Below are 21,900 nucleotides of genomic sequence, written 5' to 3'. Positions count from 1 at the left end.
AACTTCTACCACTAGACAAATATTTCAACTAGATAGAAACATTCATTATCAACTCAAAGGCTTAAAAAGAGGAACAATGTTGGGGCCCAGCGTGCATGAAACAGGTGTGTAATGTGTCAGTGCTGAATATAAGTAAGAACAGATGCTAAGTGAAAGGTCTTTCACAAGCTGTGGACCCTAAGGGAAAATTCGGGAACAATGTCGAGAGACACCGTGTCACAAAAAGCCATTTACCGTCTCTAGATTTTCAGATGCTGAGATGACCTGTGACTTAGTTAGAACAGCCACTGTGGTATGTATTTAGGTGTCAATCTTTATTTCTGGTATAAATGCCTTGATAGCACAGTGATTGGAAAATAGTAGGAGCTCAACAAATACACATGTCTTTTTGAGATCATATGTGAAAGACAAAATACATGGGCAATGTATCTGAAGAGATTTGACTTAGTTTGGGAATCTTAGGTGACCGGGAGGAGACAGTAAGAGAAAACTGGAGGGGAAGAAGAGGGAAGGGCATTCCACTCCCAGGAAAGCAAGCATACAGGTCCTGTAGCAGAAGGGAGTCACGTGGGTGAGAGTGACTGAATGAAGACCCCTGAATCTGGGGTGGAGGAAATCTGGGTTAAGTCTGGTGAAAGGAGACAGGTGGGTAGCAGGAGTAAGACCCATAGACCCTCACAGGCCACGTGAAGTTTTGTCTTCATCCTCAAAGCAATGAGAAGAAATTAGAAGACTTCAAGAAGAGGAACACCAAGATCAGATTTGAACTGGGGAAGATCATTCTAACTGCAGTAAGTTTAAAGGTTTCCATTTCTGAGCAGTGTGGTGGATAAAAATGTCCTGGAAAATGACTACCAAAGCCAAATTTTCTTTTGTTTTGTTTTGTTTTAAATCTTTTCTTTTTTAAAAATGTTTATTTATTTTTGAGAGAGAGAGAGAGAGAGAGAGAGAGTGAGAGCACATGCAAGGGAGGGGCAGAGAAAGAGGGGAACAGAGAATCCAAAGAGGACTCTGTTCTGACAGCAGACAGCCCCATGCACAGCTTGAACTCAGGAACCATGAGATCATGACCTGAGCCAAAGCCAGATGCCTAGCCGCCTGAGCCACTCAGGCACCCTTAAAGGTGGATTTTCAAAATGAATGGGAAAACGTCAGGAAAGTAAAGAAACCATAGAGGAGAAACACAAAGCAAAAGGGGAAATCTGGATACTTAGAGAGCAATAAAGCCAGCTTCTGCCCCCAAGGCATTTGTTCAACCTTTGTGTCCTTAAATTTCTATTTAGGTGGCTTCTTGGGGAATAGAAAGAATGAGATCAATTTGAGGCGCTGCTTGTTGGAGACCCTTGCATAAAGCTGGTATCCCAAACTGTTATGCCTTCTTACAAAAAAAAAAAAAAACAAAAAAAAAAAAAACCAAAAAATCTATTGCATGAAAGGGAACAATAGAAAACTACCTGCTCCTTGGTGCTGGATGGAAAAGGACAACACATTTCCATTGAGTTTCTTAAGCATGAGTCAGTCCTCACCTGGATTTTGTTTTGTGCGTGTTTTTGTTTTTGTTTTCCCATACTCATGTTCCTTGCTTGGTTCCACAAACAGAAATTTTAACTTGAAAAGGTTTCTGCTTGTTAGCATCCCTGTTTTCTTTAGAGCAAAATAAAAACTTCATTTCAAGACTAAAAATATATAACAATTTATAAAGTTCTAAAGAAATTTAGCTTTAAAAGGGGCGCCTGGGTGGCTCAGTCTGTTAAGCGTCTGACTTTAGCTCAGGTCATGATCTCACAGTTTGTGAGTTCGAGCCCCGTGTCGGGCTCTGTGCTGACAGCTCAGAGCCTGGAACCTGCTTCGAATTTTTTGTCTCCTTCTTTCTCTGCCCCTCCCCCACTTGTGCTCTCTCAAAACTAAATAAATGTAAAAAAAATTTTTTTAAAGACATTTAGCTTTCAAAAATAATGATAACAACAAAATGTCCAGGAATCATGGTCACCCAAAACAGAAACAGTGGAATCAGACCCACAAAGACTAACTCAATTATACAGCAGAGAATCTAAAATCTTATATTTAATATGCTTCACAATAGAAAAAGGATGCTTTAAAATATGACCAAGAAATAAAAACTATAAAAGTGAAAAATTATATTTGAATAAGAACTAAATGGAATCTTCAAAAATACTTCAATAATTAAAATTCAAAACTCAGTGAGTTAAATTGAGTAATAGACATAGCTAAAGAGAGAAATCAGTTAGCTAAAAAACAGATTCAAAGAAATTACCCAGAATGAACGCCCAAAAACAAAAAATATAGAAAATATGAGATATGGAAACATGGAGAAAAAGAGGTCTAACATACTTCAGTTGACATTTCAGAAAGGTAATAGAATATATGGGGGAAACACAAATATCAAAAGAGAATGAGTGAGAGTTTTTTATAATTGGTATTAAAAATCAAACTTCAGATTCAGGAAAATGAACTTCTAGATGTATAAAATAAGCCCACTCTTAAGTAAATCATAGCAAAAGTGCAGACTATACAAGACAGGGAAGTGATCTTAAAAGCCACCACAGAAAAGAGACCAGAATGCCTATAAAGGAGCAATAGTAAGACTGACAGTTAACCTTAGCAGCTGATCACACTAAAAAAAAAAAAAAAAAAAAAAAGCTAGAAGCTTATACCCAAGAAAATTTCCTTCCAACTTTCAGAATAAAATAAGAGTAATTAAAATTGAGAGAATTTACAAATAAAATTTGCTAAGGTTAATTATAAAAGATTTACTTCAAGAAGAAGGAAAACAAAATACAGAAGGTCAAAGATGACAGAAGTTATAGCCTTTTTAAAATTGTGCTAAAAAACATATAAAATGTACCATTTTAACCATTTTTAGTGTACAGTACAGAAGTGTTGATGAAATTTTATTGGAAAAAACATATAAATAGATACTGTTTAAAATTATAATAATGTGTAATTTATGGAGTATCCAAAAGCCAAACTAAAATACTGCACAATCCTAGTGTAATATTTAAGAGGGAAGTGACAGTATCTTCTAAAATTCTTCTATTATTCAGGGGGACTGTAAAGATATTAACTTGAGATTTTATTACGTTAAATATGTATGATAGAATACCTAAGTAGCCAAAGTAGCCACTAATAAAATTGAATATAAAATGTAACTTTCACGGGCATCTGGGTGGCTCTGCTGGCTGAGCATCTGACTATTGATTTCAGCTCAGGTCATGATCCCAGGATCGTGGGATCAAGCCCCACGTCAAGCTCCATGCTGAGCATGGAGACTACTTAAGATCCTCTCTCTCTCTCTCTCTCTCTCTCTCTCTCCCCACTCCTGCCCCTCCCCTGCTCACACACATGCTCACTGTCTCTCTAAAAAAATAAAAATGTAAAAAAGTTACATTTAAAAAAATGTAACTTTCATATTAGTAAAGGGGAAAAAGCAAGTGAGAAAATTGAAAAACAATTTAAAAGGAGGAAAGAAAAAAGAAAAAAAACGATAGAAAAATCAGAATGGTGGGGAGGATTCCCAGCTAAGATGGTAGAAATAAATTCAAAACATTAGTGATTGCAAATAAAATCTAATACTGCATTATGGTGAATATTGTAATCAAACTACTAATACGGAGGGACTTCCTAAAACCAATAACAAGGCATCTAATATTTTTAAACCAATACATAATATATGTCACTATTGTTATTTAACACTGACCCAGAATCCTAGCCAATGCAGTCAGATAAGGAGAAAAAGAACTAGGATTAGAAGGGGAGAAACAAAACTTTCCATATTGACAGAATATTTTAACTACTTAGGAAATTCGAAAGACTCCATAGCAAATAGATTATATGGAAGCAGCCAGACCATTATAGTAACACAGTAATGCAGGTGTGAGATGATGAGAACTTTGTTTAGGAAGTTGGCAGTGAAAATGGAAAGATGTGTATGAATCTGAAAGACATTTAGGAAGGAAAGGTAGAAACTCAAACGCAGACTATGTGGGAAGAAACAAAAAATAAGTTGTCAGGAAAATCTTAATCTTTTTTTGACTTGTGCAGCATGCTGGATCATCGATCAGTGTGACGAGGGACATCATGACTTTGGTTCTGGATATGCTAACTTTGACTTGCCTTTGAGGAGGCAAGCAGGTAAATGGACACACGGATGTGGAACTCAGCGAAAGGTCAGGCTGCATTTCCGCATAGCAGAAATCTGCAGAGCAGGGGGAGCTAAAGCACTGGATTTGAATTCATTCACCTAAGAAGAGGGAGCTGAGTAAAAAGAAGGAACAGGCCAATCTTTACGACTTCCAAAGAGTCTGAGAAGTATGAGGAATATGAAAAGAGTTCTGTGTTATAGATGCAAAGATAAAAAAGTGTTTTGGAAGAGAGAGGTCAGCAGTAATAAAATGCCCGGGCTCATGCTATTTGGGATATCCTTAATTGTTGACATAATAGCATTATCATCTGTGGCTTATTCACAAAATATATTTGATTACGGTCAAGCTCTTCATTGTTACCGCCCCTATGGTACTCAAGACCAGTGACTCTTCTCTCCTCCTAGAATACCCATCTGATAGAAACTCAGGACGTGATGATTAATGATATGACTTAGCCCAGCAAATTGTGATTTGGAAGAACATCCTTCTGAGAAGAAGTTCACCTGTGCATGAGTATGAGTCTCTACAGAGCACACTCTGATGATCAAACTGAATGACTTTGACAGTAGCCACTACTTTGGGTAATATGGGTCTTTACATTATCTCTAATACATTAACAGAGAATTGAGAAGTGACTATAATCATATATTTAAAAAAAAACACTGTCCAAAATTTCAAACCAAAAATTCATGGTGGCTGAAACGTATATGGCTTCAAAAAATTGTAAATGTTGTGATCATAAGACAATGATGCTTAGCAAAGTTGAGAGAGTGCAGGAGAAACCAAAGGGACTCTGCAGTGATTTGAGGAGCACAGACTATGTCTGTTCCTAATCTAATTAGAGAGTGGGCAGTTCCTATCACGTGTGTCTTACAGGAGGCAACAAAAGAGGCTAGTGGGAATATGAAACACACATTTTAAATTTTAAATACAGAATTACTATAATCCAAAACACAAGTGCCTTGCAGGACAATGTACACTCTTTTTGAACTCAGAGCCCTTCACTTCTGTCAGGGCCTGTGTAATTAACACAGGAATTAATGAATCTATCACTTCCCACTGAGCTGCTCAATGTAGGTACCACTAACCGGTCACAGCTCCCTGTGCAGCTACTACCTCTAAATGCAGCCTCAGTGTCCTCCTCAACACAAGTCCAGGCAGCCACCACCAATCCATCCTTGTGACATGTGACACCAGCCCTCCTCACCATGTAAGTGTCAGCACACTACCTGGCATGCCAGAATTTTCAGTGAAATGCTTGCAGAATGTCTGGGCTACACACTGGCAATAAACCCTGCATATGGCAAGCTCTCCTGCTCTCTCCCAGTCCACCTTCCTCCTATTTTCCCCTTTGCTCACTAGCCACACTAGTCTTCTTTAACTTTCTCAGAAACTTCAAGCTCTTTCTTATTCAAGAATACATGCTCAGACTTTCCCTCCATAAAGGACTCTTCCTTTTATCCCTTGCATGGCTGGTTCATTAGCCTCCTTCACAGGTCAGTTGGAATTTCACTTCTTCAACACTGTGAGGTAATCCCAACATTAGACAAAGAAACTAAGGCACAGAGGCTGTCATTTGCCCAAGGTCACGTAGATAATTAGTTACTGGGATTCTTCACCATTATGTTATACCACATGTCTTAACTACTCGCTTATTTCCTTCATTGGTGTTTAATATGGTTTGCAATTAGTTGGTGTATTTCCTTGCTTTTTATTTTATCTCCCTCAGTACTAGATGAGGGCAGAATGAGGGGTGAACTACATCTGTCTTGTTCACTGCAGTGTCCTAGCATAAAACCTGGCCAAATAGTAAGACTTAAAAATATTTATTGAATTAATCAATGAACTGGACTGAACTGAATGAGCTGCATTAGCAGAGTAGATTTGAGTGACAGAGAGGCTAGTTTGGAGACTTGAAGGACGGGCGACCATCCAGGCCTCATAACAAAGTCCTTTTTAATTTTCCATCCACCCCAAAGACACAATTAGCAGCAAGCCCAACAACTGAGAAATATATTATTTCCTATTAAGGAAACAAATTCCACTTTGAGGTGACACTGCCTCGGGTGCATTTGAAGTAGATCACCAAGTGTGCCCAGCCACCCTGATTCGGTTCACCATCCCTGACAATGATGTCAACTTGAATCTCACCCCTCTGGCAAACCAGACCTTTTATTATCTTGCATGTTCATATTTAGTTACAGGGGATTTGCAAACACATTTCCTAAATCTACATATTTATTCAGTAAATTGATTCTCTGAGGAACTGTCAGCCGCAGCATTTGACAGGAACAGCCATTTTTTGCACGAAGGCAAGGATTCTGCCAGCAAGCTAGGCTTCTAGATGTCTAAGGAGGAGTTAACAAGAAAAGGAAATACTGCTTCAACCTGGACGAATGAGTATCTTGTGTCATCCATGGCTTTTCCCTTAACTATCTACAGCACAGATAGTCTTGTTCTGCAAAATTAAGCCATTTAAAGGGACAATGAAAGCAGACAGGCCCAGTGTTTTACACTTTGCTGTGAGCCAAGTAAGAGATCGGCACCCAATAGAAGCAGTTTACTCAGCCTCTGAAGGATCGGCAGGGAGAAGCCAGTCCAGCATTACACCCAGGCAAAGGACAATCCACAGTGTAGGTAATTCACATGAAGATGATGGGAAATCGACAACACCTCAAAGCCCTGATCCCTCTGCTTCTTTAGGGCCTCCAACTGGATATTAGGAAAGATGCGACGCTCTGGGGAAGGGCTGGCTAATTCACCGAAGACTTCCTCACTGAAAAATATCTTGCCTCTGATCAGTTTTTGGTCCCCATGACTTTGCTATAGCATGTGAATATTGCTGATACTGCCTCCTTGAAATGCTCTCTTTCCTGACTCCTGGAATGCCAGTCTTCCTGTTTCCCTTCCTATGTCCCTGATCGGCCTTCCCTGGAAGGACTGGCCCCTCCTCCATCCCTTCAACCTGCTAATCTCCTGGGTTTCATCCTGAATTTTATAGCATTGCTCACCTTGTGCTATAGCTTCAAATACCTCTTTGGATCAATTTCTACCACAACTATATTTCTATTCTTTACTCTCCTGAACTCCAGATTTGTATCTAACTGCCTGCTGTACATTTCTATCGGGCTATGCCAATAAACACCTCAAAATTTATCAAAATACACCATTTTCCACCAGAACTTCTCCTACCCTGTATTCATCATGCTGATGAGCAATGTCTAATCAAATAGGCCATAAAGTTCAACCACAGATAAGCTGATCTGGCCCTTTCCTCCAACTCCACTCCCACACACATTCAGTAAGTGTTGGCAGTTCTGTCATTCACACACCCGTATCTTCTTCCTCCCCTTCTCCAGCCCCACTGTGACTGCCTTAGTTCAAGTCTTCTTGCCTGGATCCCTGCAACCCCTTCATAATTAACCTCCTGACATCCCTCCTCTACACCACCTTCCACACACTCACCTTTCTTCCTCAGTGATCTTTCTAAAAGGTGAATCTAAATCATGTAAGTCCCCTGCTTTAGAGCTTCAATGGCTCCCACTGCCAAAAGCAGGGGTTTCCAAACTGCACGATGAGAAACCAATTAAAGCGTGATTCTCAACAGATGCTTATTTATTTATGAATTATAACCAAGTATTATTCTAAGTCAACTGTTCATAAAGTTTAATTTCTCCCTCTTGGAACAAAATAAAGAAATGTTCATCTTTCTACCTGATCCCAGCAAATGAGTCTGTGCACCCACTGGGGTGCTCACTCTGTGCTCTGAAGATGGAGGGCAGCATTAATGATGATTGTCCCTGGGGGATGACATTAGATGACTCCATCTGGCATTCAAGGTGTCCCCAGTCGAGCTACCTGTCCAGATGCAGCATCCCCACTCTTCCACCAGCACAGCTTTGCCACCAGCCACTCTTCTCCACAAACGTGCTGTCCATGGCCACAGCACAGCACAAAGAACCTAGGATTCCATGTCATATCCTTCCCTGCCAACGTCGAGCTGTGTGACCTAGAGTCCCTTTCTATATCTTTCCGGGCCTCAAGCTTCTCTTCTGTGAAATAAACATCATAATATCTATACTTTGCAGGATTGCTGTGAATAGTAAGTGAGGCAGAGTAAAAAGTGACACAGGGCAAGCACAGAGGAGAAGCTTCTTAAGTGTTACCCTGAAGGTAACAGGAACAATTAGAAGTTCTGTTCCACATGCCATTCCCTCTACTTGGAACTCGTGATTCTTATCCCCAGACCCGCCATGGGCTAATTTCTTGAATACCTTTCAATGTTTAGTTTAAAGTGTCACCTCCTCTGAGAATTACTGATCCTCCTGAGGTGGGGTTTGTCATTTAAACCCGTCTGCGCCCTGAGCCTTAGTTGCCTCATACCGTTGACCACTGCTCATGCCAGGGAGCTGGGATTTGCTTGCTGGGATGCATATCACTCACGCCCACTGGGCTGCTGCTACTTAAGGAAGCCTCTCTTATTAATTTCAGAGTCCCCAGCACTTAAAGTGCCTAGCACATAACAGGTGCTCAGTGAATGTGGGCTAATATTTTTATATGCAAAGGAAAAAGAGGGCTGTTTAAGATGCACGCATATGCACAATTTCATGTTACAATGACGGCTACTTACTTCATGGTTTACAAAGTGCTTCCCCGTGTTTGTAATAAACAGGCTGTTAGCTCCCCCTCAGCACTGTAGCCACTCACAAAATAGATAATAAATTAAAGAGAAGTAACTGTTTGACAATATCCCTTTGATGACAGTTTTCTCTTCCACTCTGATCTGATGCCAAGTTAATGTTATCATAAAATAATTCCATTAACTGCAATTGTGCAGTTTACTGAACCATTACTGTCATCAAAAAGTTAAATTATATTCAAAACCGAAAACAGAGTCTTACATAGGAATAAATGGCATCAACATGCAAATAAATTATATGCGGGAGAAACAGGAAAAGCAATGTGACGGGCACTCCAGCCCAGGCTCGGCATAAACAGATGATTACATTTAAATATTTATTCATACATGAACAATGAAAACAAATCACACTGGCAAGTGCCTTCGAGTTAAATTCGTATTTGTTTAAAAAGGCAGAGGCTTATGTATTCCCTCTGACTACAGGCTACATTGAGCATGCCTGAGCTTTATTTAGACAGTCTTACTGCCTAACATATGCATGACCAGGAGGGTGAACTAGTATATAATATTTACATAAGAAGAAACTGAACTAGTGGGAAGGCGAGGCAGGGACGTGAGAGGGAAGATGCATAGAATAAAGCAAGATGCAAAATAAAAAGCAAAAGAGAGCATCAGAAAACATCTGATCACCTGATGCTGAAGGCAAGCAGAGAACGGGCAATGATGTCTGGCCCTGGATGAATTGAGCTAGACTGAGGGTGTCCACTGGAGGTAAGCACCATGCTCCTTTGACGCCTATGCTGATGGAGTGGATGCTCCAGTGCAGGCGATTGGCACTGTGCACACTGTGGCCATCCTTCCTGGCTCCCAGATGAGGGGCTGGGGAGTAGGAACACTCCCGAGATGTTACAGCTCCTATCAGGATGTTGAGTACATTTCTCTTTCCCTGTCTAGTGACTCCTTCAAGGAGTGTGAGCTTACCTGGCCTGGCCCTATGTCAGTTTTTCTTTCTTCATTCCTTGAGAGGATATGAAGGTAAAGTCATGGTTGCCTGGACAGCTTTGCCACAACAGCAAGGAATCCTTTCCTGACAACTTCTGCTCCAAGTCATTTTTTTCCTACTGAAATCCTACCATATTTAGGGATGACAGTACCTAAACTTGAGCATCCTCATGCCTCTCCACAGCCCTGATGATGATACCCAGCAAGTCCCCCCTTCCAGGAGCAGCTGTCGTCACTCAGGACAGCTCCCCATCCTGGCCAACCATAGTTTACACTTGTGTGGCCCCCAAAAAAGTTCTGGTTCTTAAATTTGCTTAATTAGATGAGGTAGAATGTGAAGTCTTACTCTCTAATTCTTAGCTATGTGACCTTTTTAAGTTTGAATCAAAACCTCAGTTTCCTCATCCATGAAAGGGGGACAGAAAAGGCATCCCATCTCACATTGAACGAGTGTCAGTACCTGCCATGTGCTGTTCTCAGCGCTTTGACAGTATGAACTAGTCAAAGACGGGAGCTTGGGAGCTGCCATTCTAGCAGGGAGATGGCAGTAAACAAAAGCATACTTAATTACTGTACAGTCCGTTAACATGTGATTAGCTCTATGGGGAGGGGGAAAAAGACCACAAACAGAGTGACAGGGAGGGGAATCCAAAGTGCTGGGGCAGGAGTTGCAGTTTTCAATAGAGTAGGGAAAGAGACATGTGAGTGAGGATGTGAGAAAGGAGAGGGAGTGAGCGAGCAGATATCAGGGGGAGGTGTCCAGGCCCTGAGTCAGGAGCCTGGGCCACAGCAAAGAGGCCTGTGTGGCTGGCACAGAGTGAGTGAAGAGAAGGAGGAGATGAAGTGGGGAGATGAGGTTCTCCATAGGATTTTTGCAAAGACTAATGGAGGGAACAAGTGAAATGCGCTTAGCAGGTAATAATAACTGTGGCTGCTTGCTATGCGACAGGCACTGTGCTAAGTGCCTGACATCCATTAACTTATTTAGCCTGCACCACAACCCTGCGCGGGTTTGTACATACATGCAAGGACACTGAGCTTTAGGCAGACGAAATAATCTGCCTATGGTCATAAACATCACTAAATGGTAGCAGCAGGATTCCAATGCGGAATTCAAACCCAAGTAGCTAGCTCCAGAGTCTGTGCCTTTAACTTGAACTAAGTGCCTCTCCTAAGCAAAGGGGGTTGGGAGGAGGGAGGGGAGGGGGGATGTAGAGATGCAAGAGCATCCCAGGAGACTGGGAGCATACAGAGAGGGAGGAGAAAGCAAGAAGTGAATAAGTAGGTCCTGAAGGGGAGCAGGAGGCATGAAACAAAAGCAAAGACAGGCAGTGCAAACAGGGAGCAGAGAGCTGGGTACATGGCTGCTAGGGCCCACAGGGCTTGACCACACACACAGCAGACATAAGCAGGGGCCAGCCAATGGGCCAGCAACAGACCAAGGTGAATTCACAGGGCCATAAAAGTCCTACATTGTGATCCTCAAAAAGCAGACACCTGGGAAAGAGATCCCTTCCTCCTTAAAAACAAACAAACAAACAAACAAAAACAGCAAGACAGCTTTAGGATAGCATGAACAGTAAGCCAAACTCTGAGCATGGATCAAGACACCATTTATTAACTTAAATCTGAGTTTTTGAAATAAACACTCCTGCTGTCTTGCCCCGGTAAAAACATGGCAACAGGTAACGTTTGTTACGTTTATGAAATGAAGTACTGGATGCTACATGGAGAAATTTGTACATGTAATCTCATTTCATCCTCAAAACACTAAGAGCTGGTTTATCCCCATTTATGGATAAGGAAACTGAGGCTCAGAGAGGGTAGGTCACTCACTAAGCTGGGTGCAGGGACAAACATATGACTCCCTCCCAGGTCTGTCTCGTGGGAACACTGGCCATCACTGAGCCGACATTGACCAGTACAACATGAACATAATCATTAGCCCACATTGCCCCCTGAACTCTAGCCTATGGCAGCATTACGATTTGGAAGGAACACAGGTAAGTGGGAACGAATCCCTCTGTAGCGCCATGCTCTGGGTTTTCTCTGTCTTAGAGAGTCATCCTTACAGAAACACCACAGCCTTACTTCTATGTGCCTGGCCAGCAGGAATGGAAGCTATTCAGTGCCCATTATGTGATTCAGGGAAGCACAGGCTACTTTGGACTCTGAGTAATTCCACAGCTCAGAAATCTTGGGGATCAGCTCAGCTGGTTGTCTGAGCTTCAGGATAAAAGGCACTGTGAGGAATTTTATGAAGAAGCTCAACGCCTAGAAGATAATCACTTCCACTCTTTCTGAATGTTTCTCACTATGCTCTGTGTCTCCCAGAAGCTCAGTCATTCCAGAAAAGCCTAATGGATATTGGTCATATTGATGGCTACTGAGCATATTTTGGGCACATTTCCCACGACTTAGGAGTTTCCCATATTTTTAAGCCTGCCTCCCTCTAGCAAAAACTTGAACCTGCTCTGCCAGCTTCCACTGCAACTATGGCACAGGTATATGCCCAGACACCTGCCCCAGACTTTGGCTCAGGAGCCAGTGACATAAGGAGAGAGGACAGGAAAATCACATTATTTGGCTATGTGATATAAATAAATAATCCTTAAAAAAACCAATCTTTTTCAACAACTTCTCTTCCTCCCTTACCCAACTGCATCCTGCATATTGATACAGGATAATTCCTAGCCCTTGCAAACATTCGTGTGCAGTATGTGCAAAGAAAAATGGCAAGGGAATAGCTAATGGGAGCGAGATTAGCTGAAATTATGCACATGAGACAAAAAGACAAAGAATAACAGGAAAAAGAAACACAATACCAGACACAATAAGTCCCCGAAGCAATAATTATATTATGATTTCTCACCAGCTGGTTTAGAAATTTCAAACCTTCTATTTTCTAGTTTCCTAAGTAAAATGCCCTCCTAGTTTGGGGAAATACCTCCATCACTTCCCAATGTCCTTGACGCCACCCTAGAGAGGAAACCATTGATAAAGATTCTAAAATGAACAAGACACAGGAAAGCTACCTTCCTTCACCATGAGGCCCTAGAACTTCTTTGCAGGTCAGCCTACACTTTGTTCATGAGAAAGGATTCAAGATTAGGCCTGGATTATCTTAGAGACATCTCTTCTAACCAAATGCATTGTCTTAGCCCTCAAAATGCATCTTGTGCAATAGGCATTTGATCAGTATCAATGATGTTCTGTATGCTATGCTGAATTAACAGAGCACCTCACTCCTTAAGAAGCCAAAAGTCACTGGGGCGCCTGGGTGGCTCAGTCGGTTGAGCATCTGACTTCGGCTCAGATGATGATCTCACGGCTCATGAGTTCAAGCCCCAAGTCAGGCTCTGTGTTGACAGCTCAGAGCCTAGAGTCTGCTTCGGATTCTGTGTCCCTCTCTCTCTCTTCCCCTCCCTCACTCATGCTCTGTCTCTCTCTCTCTCTCTCTCAAAAATAAATAAAACATAAAAAAAAAAACATTAAAAAAAAGAAGAAGCCCAAAGTCACTTACAGTTCCAGCAGCACTGAAGAAGGAAGAGGCCGTCCTAAAGAAGAAATAAGTGTCTCAAATACACAAGTAACCTTACACCTAAAGGAGCTAGAAAAAGTAGAGCAAATAAAGGCCAAAACCAGCAGAATAAGTGAAATAATAAAGATTAGAGCAAAAATCAATGATATCAAAATTAAAAAAAAAAACATTAGAACAGATCAACAAAAATTAGAGCTGATTCTTTGAAAGAATTAACAAAATTGATAAACCCCCTAGCCAGATTTATCAAAAGAAGAAGAAGAAGAAGAAGAAGAAGAAGAAGAAGAAGAAGAAGAAGAAAAGAAAAAAGAAAGAAAAAAAGGAAAGGACCAAAATAAATAGAGTCACAAATGAAAGAGGGAAAATCACAACCAACACTGCAAAAATACAAACAATAATAAGAGAATATTATGAGCAAATTGCCAACAAATTGGGCAATCTGGAAGAAATGGATGTTCCTAGAAACATAAAAACTACCAAAACTGAAATATGAAGAAATAGAAAATTTGAACAGACCCATAACCAGTAAAGAAATTGAATCTGTAATCAAAGATCTCCCAACAAACATGAATCTAGGGCCAATGGCTTCCCATAGGAATTCTACCAAACATTTAAAGAAGAGTTAATACTAATTCTTCTCAAACTGTTCCAAAAAACAGAAATGGAAGGAAAACTTCCAAACTCATTCCATGAGGTCAGCATTACCTTGATTCCAAAACCATACAAAGACCCTACTAAAGAGGAGAATTACAGACTAATTTCCTTGATGAACATGGATGCAAAAATTCTTAACAAGATACTAGCAAGTCTAATTCAACAGCACGTTAAAAAAAATTTATTCACCATGATCAAGGGGGATTTATTTCTGGGCTTCATGGCTGGTTCAATATTCACAAATCAACCAATGTGATACATCACATTAATTTTAAAAAAAAGGATAAGAACCACATGATCCTCTCAAGAGATGTAGAAAAAGCATTTGACAAAACACAGTATCCTTCTTTGGTAAAAACCTCCAAGAAAGTAGAGATAGAAGGTACATACCTCAACATAATAAAGGCCATATATGAAAGACCCACAGCTAATATCATCCTCAATGCGGAAAAACTGAGAGCTTTCCCCCTACCATCAGGAATGTCCACTCTCACCATTGTTGTTCAACAGAGTACTAGAAGTCCTACCCTCAGCAATCAGACAACAAAAAGAAATAAAAGGCATCCAAATTGGCAACGAAGAGGTCAAACTTTAACTCTTTACAGATGAAATGATATTCTATGTGGAAACCTGAAACACTTCACCAAAAAAATGCTAGAACTGATACATAATTTCAGCAAAGTCACAGGATATAAAAATCAACATACAGAAATCAGCTGCATTTCTATACACTAATAATGAAGCTGCTGAAAGAGAAATCAAGAAATTGGTCCCATTTACAATTGCACCAAAAACCATAAGATATCTAGGAATAAACCTAACCAAAGAGGATAAAGATCTGTACACTGAAAACTATAGTAAGCTTATGAAAGAAATTGAAGAAGACACAAGAAATGGAAAAACAAACATTCCATGCTCATGGATTGGAAGGACAAATATTGTTAAAATGTCGATACTACCCAAAGCAATCTACACATTCAATGTAATCCTTATCAAAATAATACCACATTCTTCACAGAGCTAGAACAAAAAATTATAAAATTTGTATGGAACCAGAAAAGACCCCAAATAGCCAAAGTAATGTTGGAAAAAATACCAAAGCTGGAAGGATCGCAATCCCGGACTTCAAGCTTTATTACAAAGCTGTAATCATCAAGACATATGATACTGGCACAAAAACAGACACATAGATCAATGGAACAGAATAGAGAACCCACAAATGGACCCACAAATATATGGCCAACTAATCTTCAACAAAGCAGGAAAGAATATCCAATGGAATAAAGACAGTCTCTCCAGCAAATGGTGTTGGGAAATCTGGACAGCAACATGCAAAAAATGCAACTGGACCACTTTCTTACATCACATACAAAATAAATTCAAAATGATTAAAGACCCAAATGTGAGTCAGGAAACCATCAAAATCCTAAAGAAGAAAGCAGGCAGCAATCTCTTTGACATCAGCTGTAGCAACTTCTTACTAGACATGTCTCCAGAGACAAAGAAAACAAAAGAAAAAATGAACTGTTGGGACATCATCAATATAAACATCTTCTTCACAGCAAAGTAAACAATCAACAAAACTCTAGGCAGCCTATGGAATGGGAGAAGATATTTGCAAATGACATATCAGATAAAGGGTTAGTATCCAAATTCTATAGAGAACTAATCAAACTTAACACCCAAAAAACAAATAATCCAGTGAAGAAATGGGCAGAAGACATGAATAGACATTTTTCCAAAGAAGACATCCAGATGGCTAACAGACACATGAAAAGACTCTCAACATCACTCATAATCAGGGAAATACAAATTAAAACCACCATGAGATACTACCTCACACCTGTCAGAATAGCTAAAATTAACAACTCAGGAAATAACAGATGTTGGTGAGGATGTAGAGAAAAGGGAACCCTTTTGCACTATTGGTGGGAATGTAAACTGGTACAGCCACTCTGGAAAACAGTATGGAGGTTCCTCAAAAAACTAAAAATAGAGCTACCCTATGAACCAGCAATTGTACTACTAGGTATTTATCCAAAGGATACAAAAATGCTGATTCAAAGGGGCACATGTAACCCAATGTTTATAGCAGCACTATCAATAAGAGCCAAATTATGGAACAAGCCCAAATGTCCATGGACTGATGAACAGATAAAGAAGATATGGAAAACTACTCAGCCATCAAAAAGAATGAAATCTTGCCATTTGCAACAACGTAGATGGAACTAGAATGTATTATGCTAAACAAAATAAGTCAGTCAAAGAAAGACAAATATCATATGATTTCACTCATGTGTAATTTAAGAAACACAATAGATGAACATAGGGGAAGGGAAGGAAAAATAAGAAAAACAGAGGGAGGAAAACTATAAGAGACTCTTAAATACAGAGAACCAATTGACGATTGCTGGAGGGGAGTTGGGTGATGGGCATCAAGGAGGGCACTTGTTGGGATGAGCAATGGGTATTACATGTCAGTGATGAATCACTAAATTCTACTCCTGAAACTGTTACTACACTATATGTTAACTAACTTGGATTTAAATTATTAATAAATAAATAAATAAATAAATAAATAAATAAAATGTAAAATTTGCATCAATTCTAAAAGGGAAAAATAGACTTGAAAAAGAATCTTAAAAAAAGAAGAATGCACATGACATATGTTTTGTGACATGGTACAAGACAGTCATCTCTTTCTATTCTCACCTGAAATCTCAAAGAATGTTTCAGGACAATCCGAAATGATTAACATTTCAGATGCCTTGTTGAGTATGAAACTTTTGTAGCCCATCAATTGTCATGATCAAAATGATGACAACAGACTTCTACTGTCTTTTCGGAAGCCATCTCTCCAATTAAACAAGTCTATACAATAAGTGGGTGACCCAACCCATGGCTCCAGAGGTACACATGAGACCACAAACACATAATCTGCATATTCATTTCCTTGGTCATACTGTTTCCTTAGCACATGATCAAAGATAGTTCTTGGCACAGGATTTTACTGGAACAACAAAGAACTTACAGTTGTTTAAATTAGAATACGAACCTGAGGCTTCCAGTGGCTTTAACATTTAAAAACTTGCCTCAGAAGGTAACCAACAAAAGGAAAGCAGAGGCAAGATCTAGAGAGACAGGGACTATCCTGATGGCATTCAGTATCTTGATCCAGCCATACCTGAGGCCAACTGCCCTCTGGATTTTTAAAAAATGTGAAATAAAATAAAGTCCTACTCTTCCTAAATCAGTTTAAGTTGAATGTTCTTCATCTGCACTGATGAGAATCCAGACAATACATTCCATGTATGTTTTTTCTTACCTCCCATCACACACAACCAACCTGATCGTACTCACAACCACAACCAATCCCCTGCCTAGCTTTACCTTCCTTATAGCCAGGATGAACATAAACCATTCTTTTGCAGGTTGCATTTGAATGCCTCCATCTCTGAAGGCCTTCAAAAGAGCAGGTAACCTCTGTAACACTGTTCATCAAACATCAAATCTCTTAGGTGTTCTAACACGTCAGCTCAATTGTTGGCTACTAGGATCTCAAGGACAGATAGATCAACTGCAAATACCAGCTCATCTGTCATGCACAACTTGCTAGAGCCAAATAACTGTCAAACTCCCCAAGTTCTGCTCTCTCCACTCCCGGTACCTCTATCATTGAGGATTCCTGGAAAGTTTTCACCATATCTCAAATCAAATGAAGAATTATAGATGAAATACAGAAGAGCCTCAAATCACAAATCAAGTCCATTGGATGAAACATAACTCTATAACATGTGAAGATTTATATTTTTCCCCGAATGAGCTTAGAGGGAACAATTATAACCTATTCATAACTCTCTGTGTTGGATTTTTAAGTTGTTTTTGATCAATGGCTGGTTGTAATTTTATAAAAGAATCTCTCCGATGACACAAACACTGTTGTATCCCAGAGGAACTGCAGAACTAATCAATCACTCTTACATAACAAGCACTCACTGTGAAAATAATGTCCTCGACCGAACAATGAACTTGAACACATATTCCAAAGCTTTCAGAGTTCGTAAGATCGGCTCACATTGCTCCCCTCTGCTGGAGGTATCCAAGTAAGTCTTCAGCACCGTCATCAATTTCCTGAATAAGGGATTATATTTTGAAAATACATCTCTTTCTAACTCACAGCATGGTGATTAGTTTGCTCAGTAAATTATAAAGCATTCAATCAAAGGTTAAAGGTGGTGGTACAGCTAAGCTTACTCACTCATTTACAGCCATAAAAATAACTCTGCTTAAAATATATGTATTTAATACAGGGAGTAAATTAGTATTTCCTGCCCATAAAAAGCCAGCAAAGGAAAAACTAGTGAGGCAAAAAATCTTTTGACTGGGAAAGCTAGTCATAATCAGAATATGAGTGGAAATAATGGTGGTGATAATGTTCTTTTCAGCATTTGCTTCCTATAAAATAAACTTCTGGTATTATCATGGAATTCCCTTACTGAGAAACTTTCCATGTTTCTTCATTACCAGTGAAGCAGACTTCAAACTATTTGGCCTAAACTTCAAGGCCCTTTGGAAAACTGGTCTCTCCCAACCTCTCCAGCATCACCTCCTATATGTAACCATCAGTTCCCTGTGTCCAAGCTATAATGGGCTACTTGGAATGTACACTTTCCCTTCTCTAGCCTCTGAATCCCAGTGTCTACTTCAAGTCCTGCTCAATAAATGCTGGCTGACCGACTGAATGAATGAATGCTTTCATGTACTGCTACCACAATAAAATATTCTTTCTAACCTATGGGTTTGCACATTTTTATTTAATTCAAATAATCCATCATGGACTGGGTCTTATCAGAAAGGGAGAACTCACACAGCCTGGTACAAAAGGAAAATACTCAAGATCCTTGTGCCCTGGGCATCCTGGCAGGGCAAGCAGGAGATGGACAAGAAACTCCCATATGTACAGTAACTTACTTGTAAGCCAAGGTGGCACTGAAATGCTGTTGAATGTAAGCCTCCAGAACAGTGTTGAAGTGCTGGAATTTCCGGTCAGCAATGAGTCCTATTATGTAGATCTGAAGAAGATTCAAGGAATCAGGGTTTGGGGGTCAGACCCAAGGCAGGAAGCCATAGTCACATGGCATAATTAAATCTCCAGCAAAATTATTTTGCCCAGGAATTAACTCACTAATATATTGTTAGTCCTTTTCATTATGGTAGCATCTCTCCTAAAAGGCATTTCATGAAGTGTGTTACAGGGTGTTATAGGATAAAAGGGCTTCATGGTCAGGTAAGTTTCACAGATTTAAGGATATCATTGTTAGACTGTCGTCTTTACTTCAGGGTTTTTTGGAGTCTTTAACATATCTACATGCATTGTGAATCTCTGAGAGGGTCATACAATGTCTAGCACTTCTTACAGGTTACCTTTCCAGAAGCCCTCTGGGAAGCACTGGATTAAGTCACAGTTGTTTCCAAGTAACCTCTTTAAAATGTAAATGTCACTGACACAAGCAGTTAATGCACTAAGACTTCATTGGTCACTGATACCCTAATGTGGACATGACACTAAGAAAACATGAGTTGGGACACAGAGGAGGAACAGATCATTTGGGAAGATGTTAGAGGAAGGACTGGGATTGTGTGCTACCATAAAATGTTCTGAGTGGGCAGGAGGATGTAATGATGCTGGGAATTTGGAAACTATGAGAAAGAAGAAGGTAGGAAACATTTTGGGTGCTTCATAACCTGGCCAAAACAAGCTCCCGGCATTCATGGAAAGCTGAAGCCATTATTCATGGCATCTAGCTTCATGTACTTGCAGCCAGTACTAATATGACATCAACATTTAAAATTCCCCTTTAACTCATCCTACCATGCTTTCAAATGAACTAGAAACAAACACAAACTCCCCAAATCCTCAGCTGCTCATTCATTGCTCTAATTGCCAAAAGTTACAGTGCCTCCAAAAAGATTCACGGAAGGGCCACAGGGGACACAAGTTCTCAGTGTTCTCACAGTGAGACACACACTAATGTCTAATGTCACTAAACACCAGTCCCTTCTTTCTTACCAGTGCATCGAAGACGAGGATGTCGTACTCATTACTTTGAGAATGCTCCATCATGATATTGAAGAGGGCATCCAGAGTATCCTGGAGAAACTGGACAAAGTAATGAAGGTCACATTAGAAGAGTGAAGAAATTCCACTCCTCAGTGTATCCCTAAGGGAATGAGAGTACACATCCAAGACATGCTGCCTTCAAAAGGTCCAGGGAGCTTTCTTCACAAGAGCCAGAACTTGGAGCAACCCAACTGCCAATCAACAGCATGAATGAATATATGACAGTGTTTTAATAACACAGAATACTCCGTAGTAATAAAAAAGAGCAAACTACTTCTACATTCAACAACAAGGATAACCCTCATGAGAACTGTGTAGAGTATGATAAGTCAGACACAACAATGTACAATATTCATTACTCTGTTTTTATGAAATTCAAGAACAGGCAAAAAAAATCTATGATGGCAGTCAGTATAAGGGAGGTTGAGAAGGAGTAAGAGAGAGTCTACTTCAATGCCAAAAATGTTCTGTATCTTGATCTAGACGGTGTGTATATCAGTATGTACGTGTGTAAAAATACAGTGAACTGTACTCTTAGGGTGTGTATATACTTTATTAACATTTTTTTAGAAAAATAAAAATATAATGCAAAGGTAGAGACAATGTAATTCCCTCTTCGATGCTTCTCCAAGCTGTCCAAACATGATAGACCTTATGAAAGGATGTCTGGAGAATTTTCCTTCTACTGCTGAATCAGGCAGGTGGATCAATGGTGCACATTTAAAGCACTGATCTGAAAATTCTACCTTTGCTTCTCCATGTATGGAAAATTAACTAAAATCTGATACTCTTCCTTCCCAGGAAATGGGTCAATATTTCCTATAGTCCCTGAAAACACAGAGCTACCAAATACAGAGTTTGGTATTTGGTTTAATCTCAGAGTTTAATCTCAGAGTTTCTAGCTGACCAAATTCCTGAGGAAACAAGATCACCAAGACCTGTGGGAAATATTTGTCCCAATTTATAGAATTGAAGAGAAGGTTGCTTCATTAGATCTATACCTCAGACACTATATTCTCCAACACCATGTGGACACAACAATACATCTGACATGTGTATTATTTCCTGCTTGTTTCACTTAAAATGTGAGCCCTGATGTCTTTCTCTTTCATGTATGATGCATAATACTCTGTAAGCAACAGGAACTAAGAATACTTTTTATTTCTAACACTAACAGTAGGTAGTACTAAAAGATCACACTTTTTAGCAATTTATACCAACAAAAATAATGAATAGTTACTATTTATTGAACTCTGTATGATTTACGTGTTTAGTAGAACATTGTGTAAGAGACGACACTAAGTAATTTTTAAATATTATTGCCTTGAATGCTCACAACAACCCTGCAAAATATGTCACATCTGTATTATCACATAAAGTTGGCGAGTGGTTGAGCTGAGATCTACACCCAGGTTGATCTCCTTCCAGAAACTAAACACAACCATAGTTTTTTACCACTCAACATGTTTTCAGCATCATTGAACCAAATCAGCCTCTGGATTTCCCAGTAAAAGTTTCTCATGGCAATCTGAGACATTATGTCCCACTGTTAGAGAAAAAGTCCCATCTTTCTCAACACTTCATTTGCCCCCAGAAGCCACCCATGATTTAAATCTCTGTCACTGGTGGATGAATACAAACACAACGAAGCCCCACTGACCTTTACCACTTCCTCTCCATCGACAATCTTCAATTTTTCTAAGTTTTCCTGTAGCAGCTGAGGCTTCATACGCCACTTAAGCAAACCCAGCAAGCCCACTGAAATAGAGTCCAGATAAGC

The 21,900-nt window shown here is 39.8% G+C and overlaps 1 protein-coding gene across 5 annotated transcripts in view; it reads right to left on the bottom strand.

Annotated features, from left to right (window-relative positions):
* DOCK2 (dedicator of cytokinesis 2) overlaps positions 1 to 21,900 on the bottom strand; it is a 418,519-nt gene that overhangs the window by 321,141 nt on the left and 75,478 nt on the right. For all 5 annotated transcript variants that reach the window (XR_009610788.3, XM_060634987.3, XM_060634989.3 and 2 more), the window contains exons 19-22: positions 21,781 to 21,878; positions 20,070 to 20,159; positions 18,971 to 19,071; positions 17,996 to 18,130 (exon numbers count right to left, since the gene is read on the bottom strand). Coding sequence is in view for 4 of the 5 variants with exons in the window: in XM_060634987.3 (XP_060490970.1) it covers positions 17,996 to 18,130; positions 18,971 to 19,071; positions 20,070 to 20,159; positions 21,781 to 21,878 (424 nt within the window). In the remaining variant the exon portion in view is untranslated. The remainder of the gene's footprint in view (positions 1 to 17,995; positions 18,131 to 18,970; positions 19,072 to 20,069; positions 20,160 to 21,780; positions 21,879 to 21,900) is intronic.

The sequence above is a fragment of the Panthera onca genome, chromosome A1 (genome assembly GCF_046562875.1).
Source record: "Panthera onca isolate mPanOnc1 chromosome A1, mPanOnc1 haplotype 2, whole genome shotgun sequence".
Taxonomy (NCBI): domain Eukaryota; kingdom Metazoa; phylum Chordata; class Mammalia; order Carnivora; family Felidae; genus Panthera; species Panthera onca.
The sequence above is the reverse complement of the archived record's forward strand: the minus strand, read 5'-3'. Positions and strand labels throughout refer to the sequence as shown.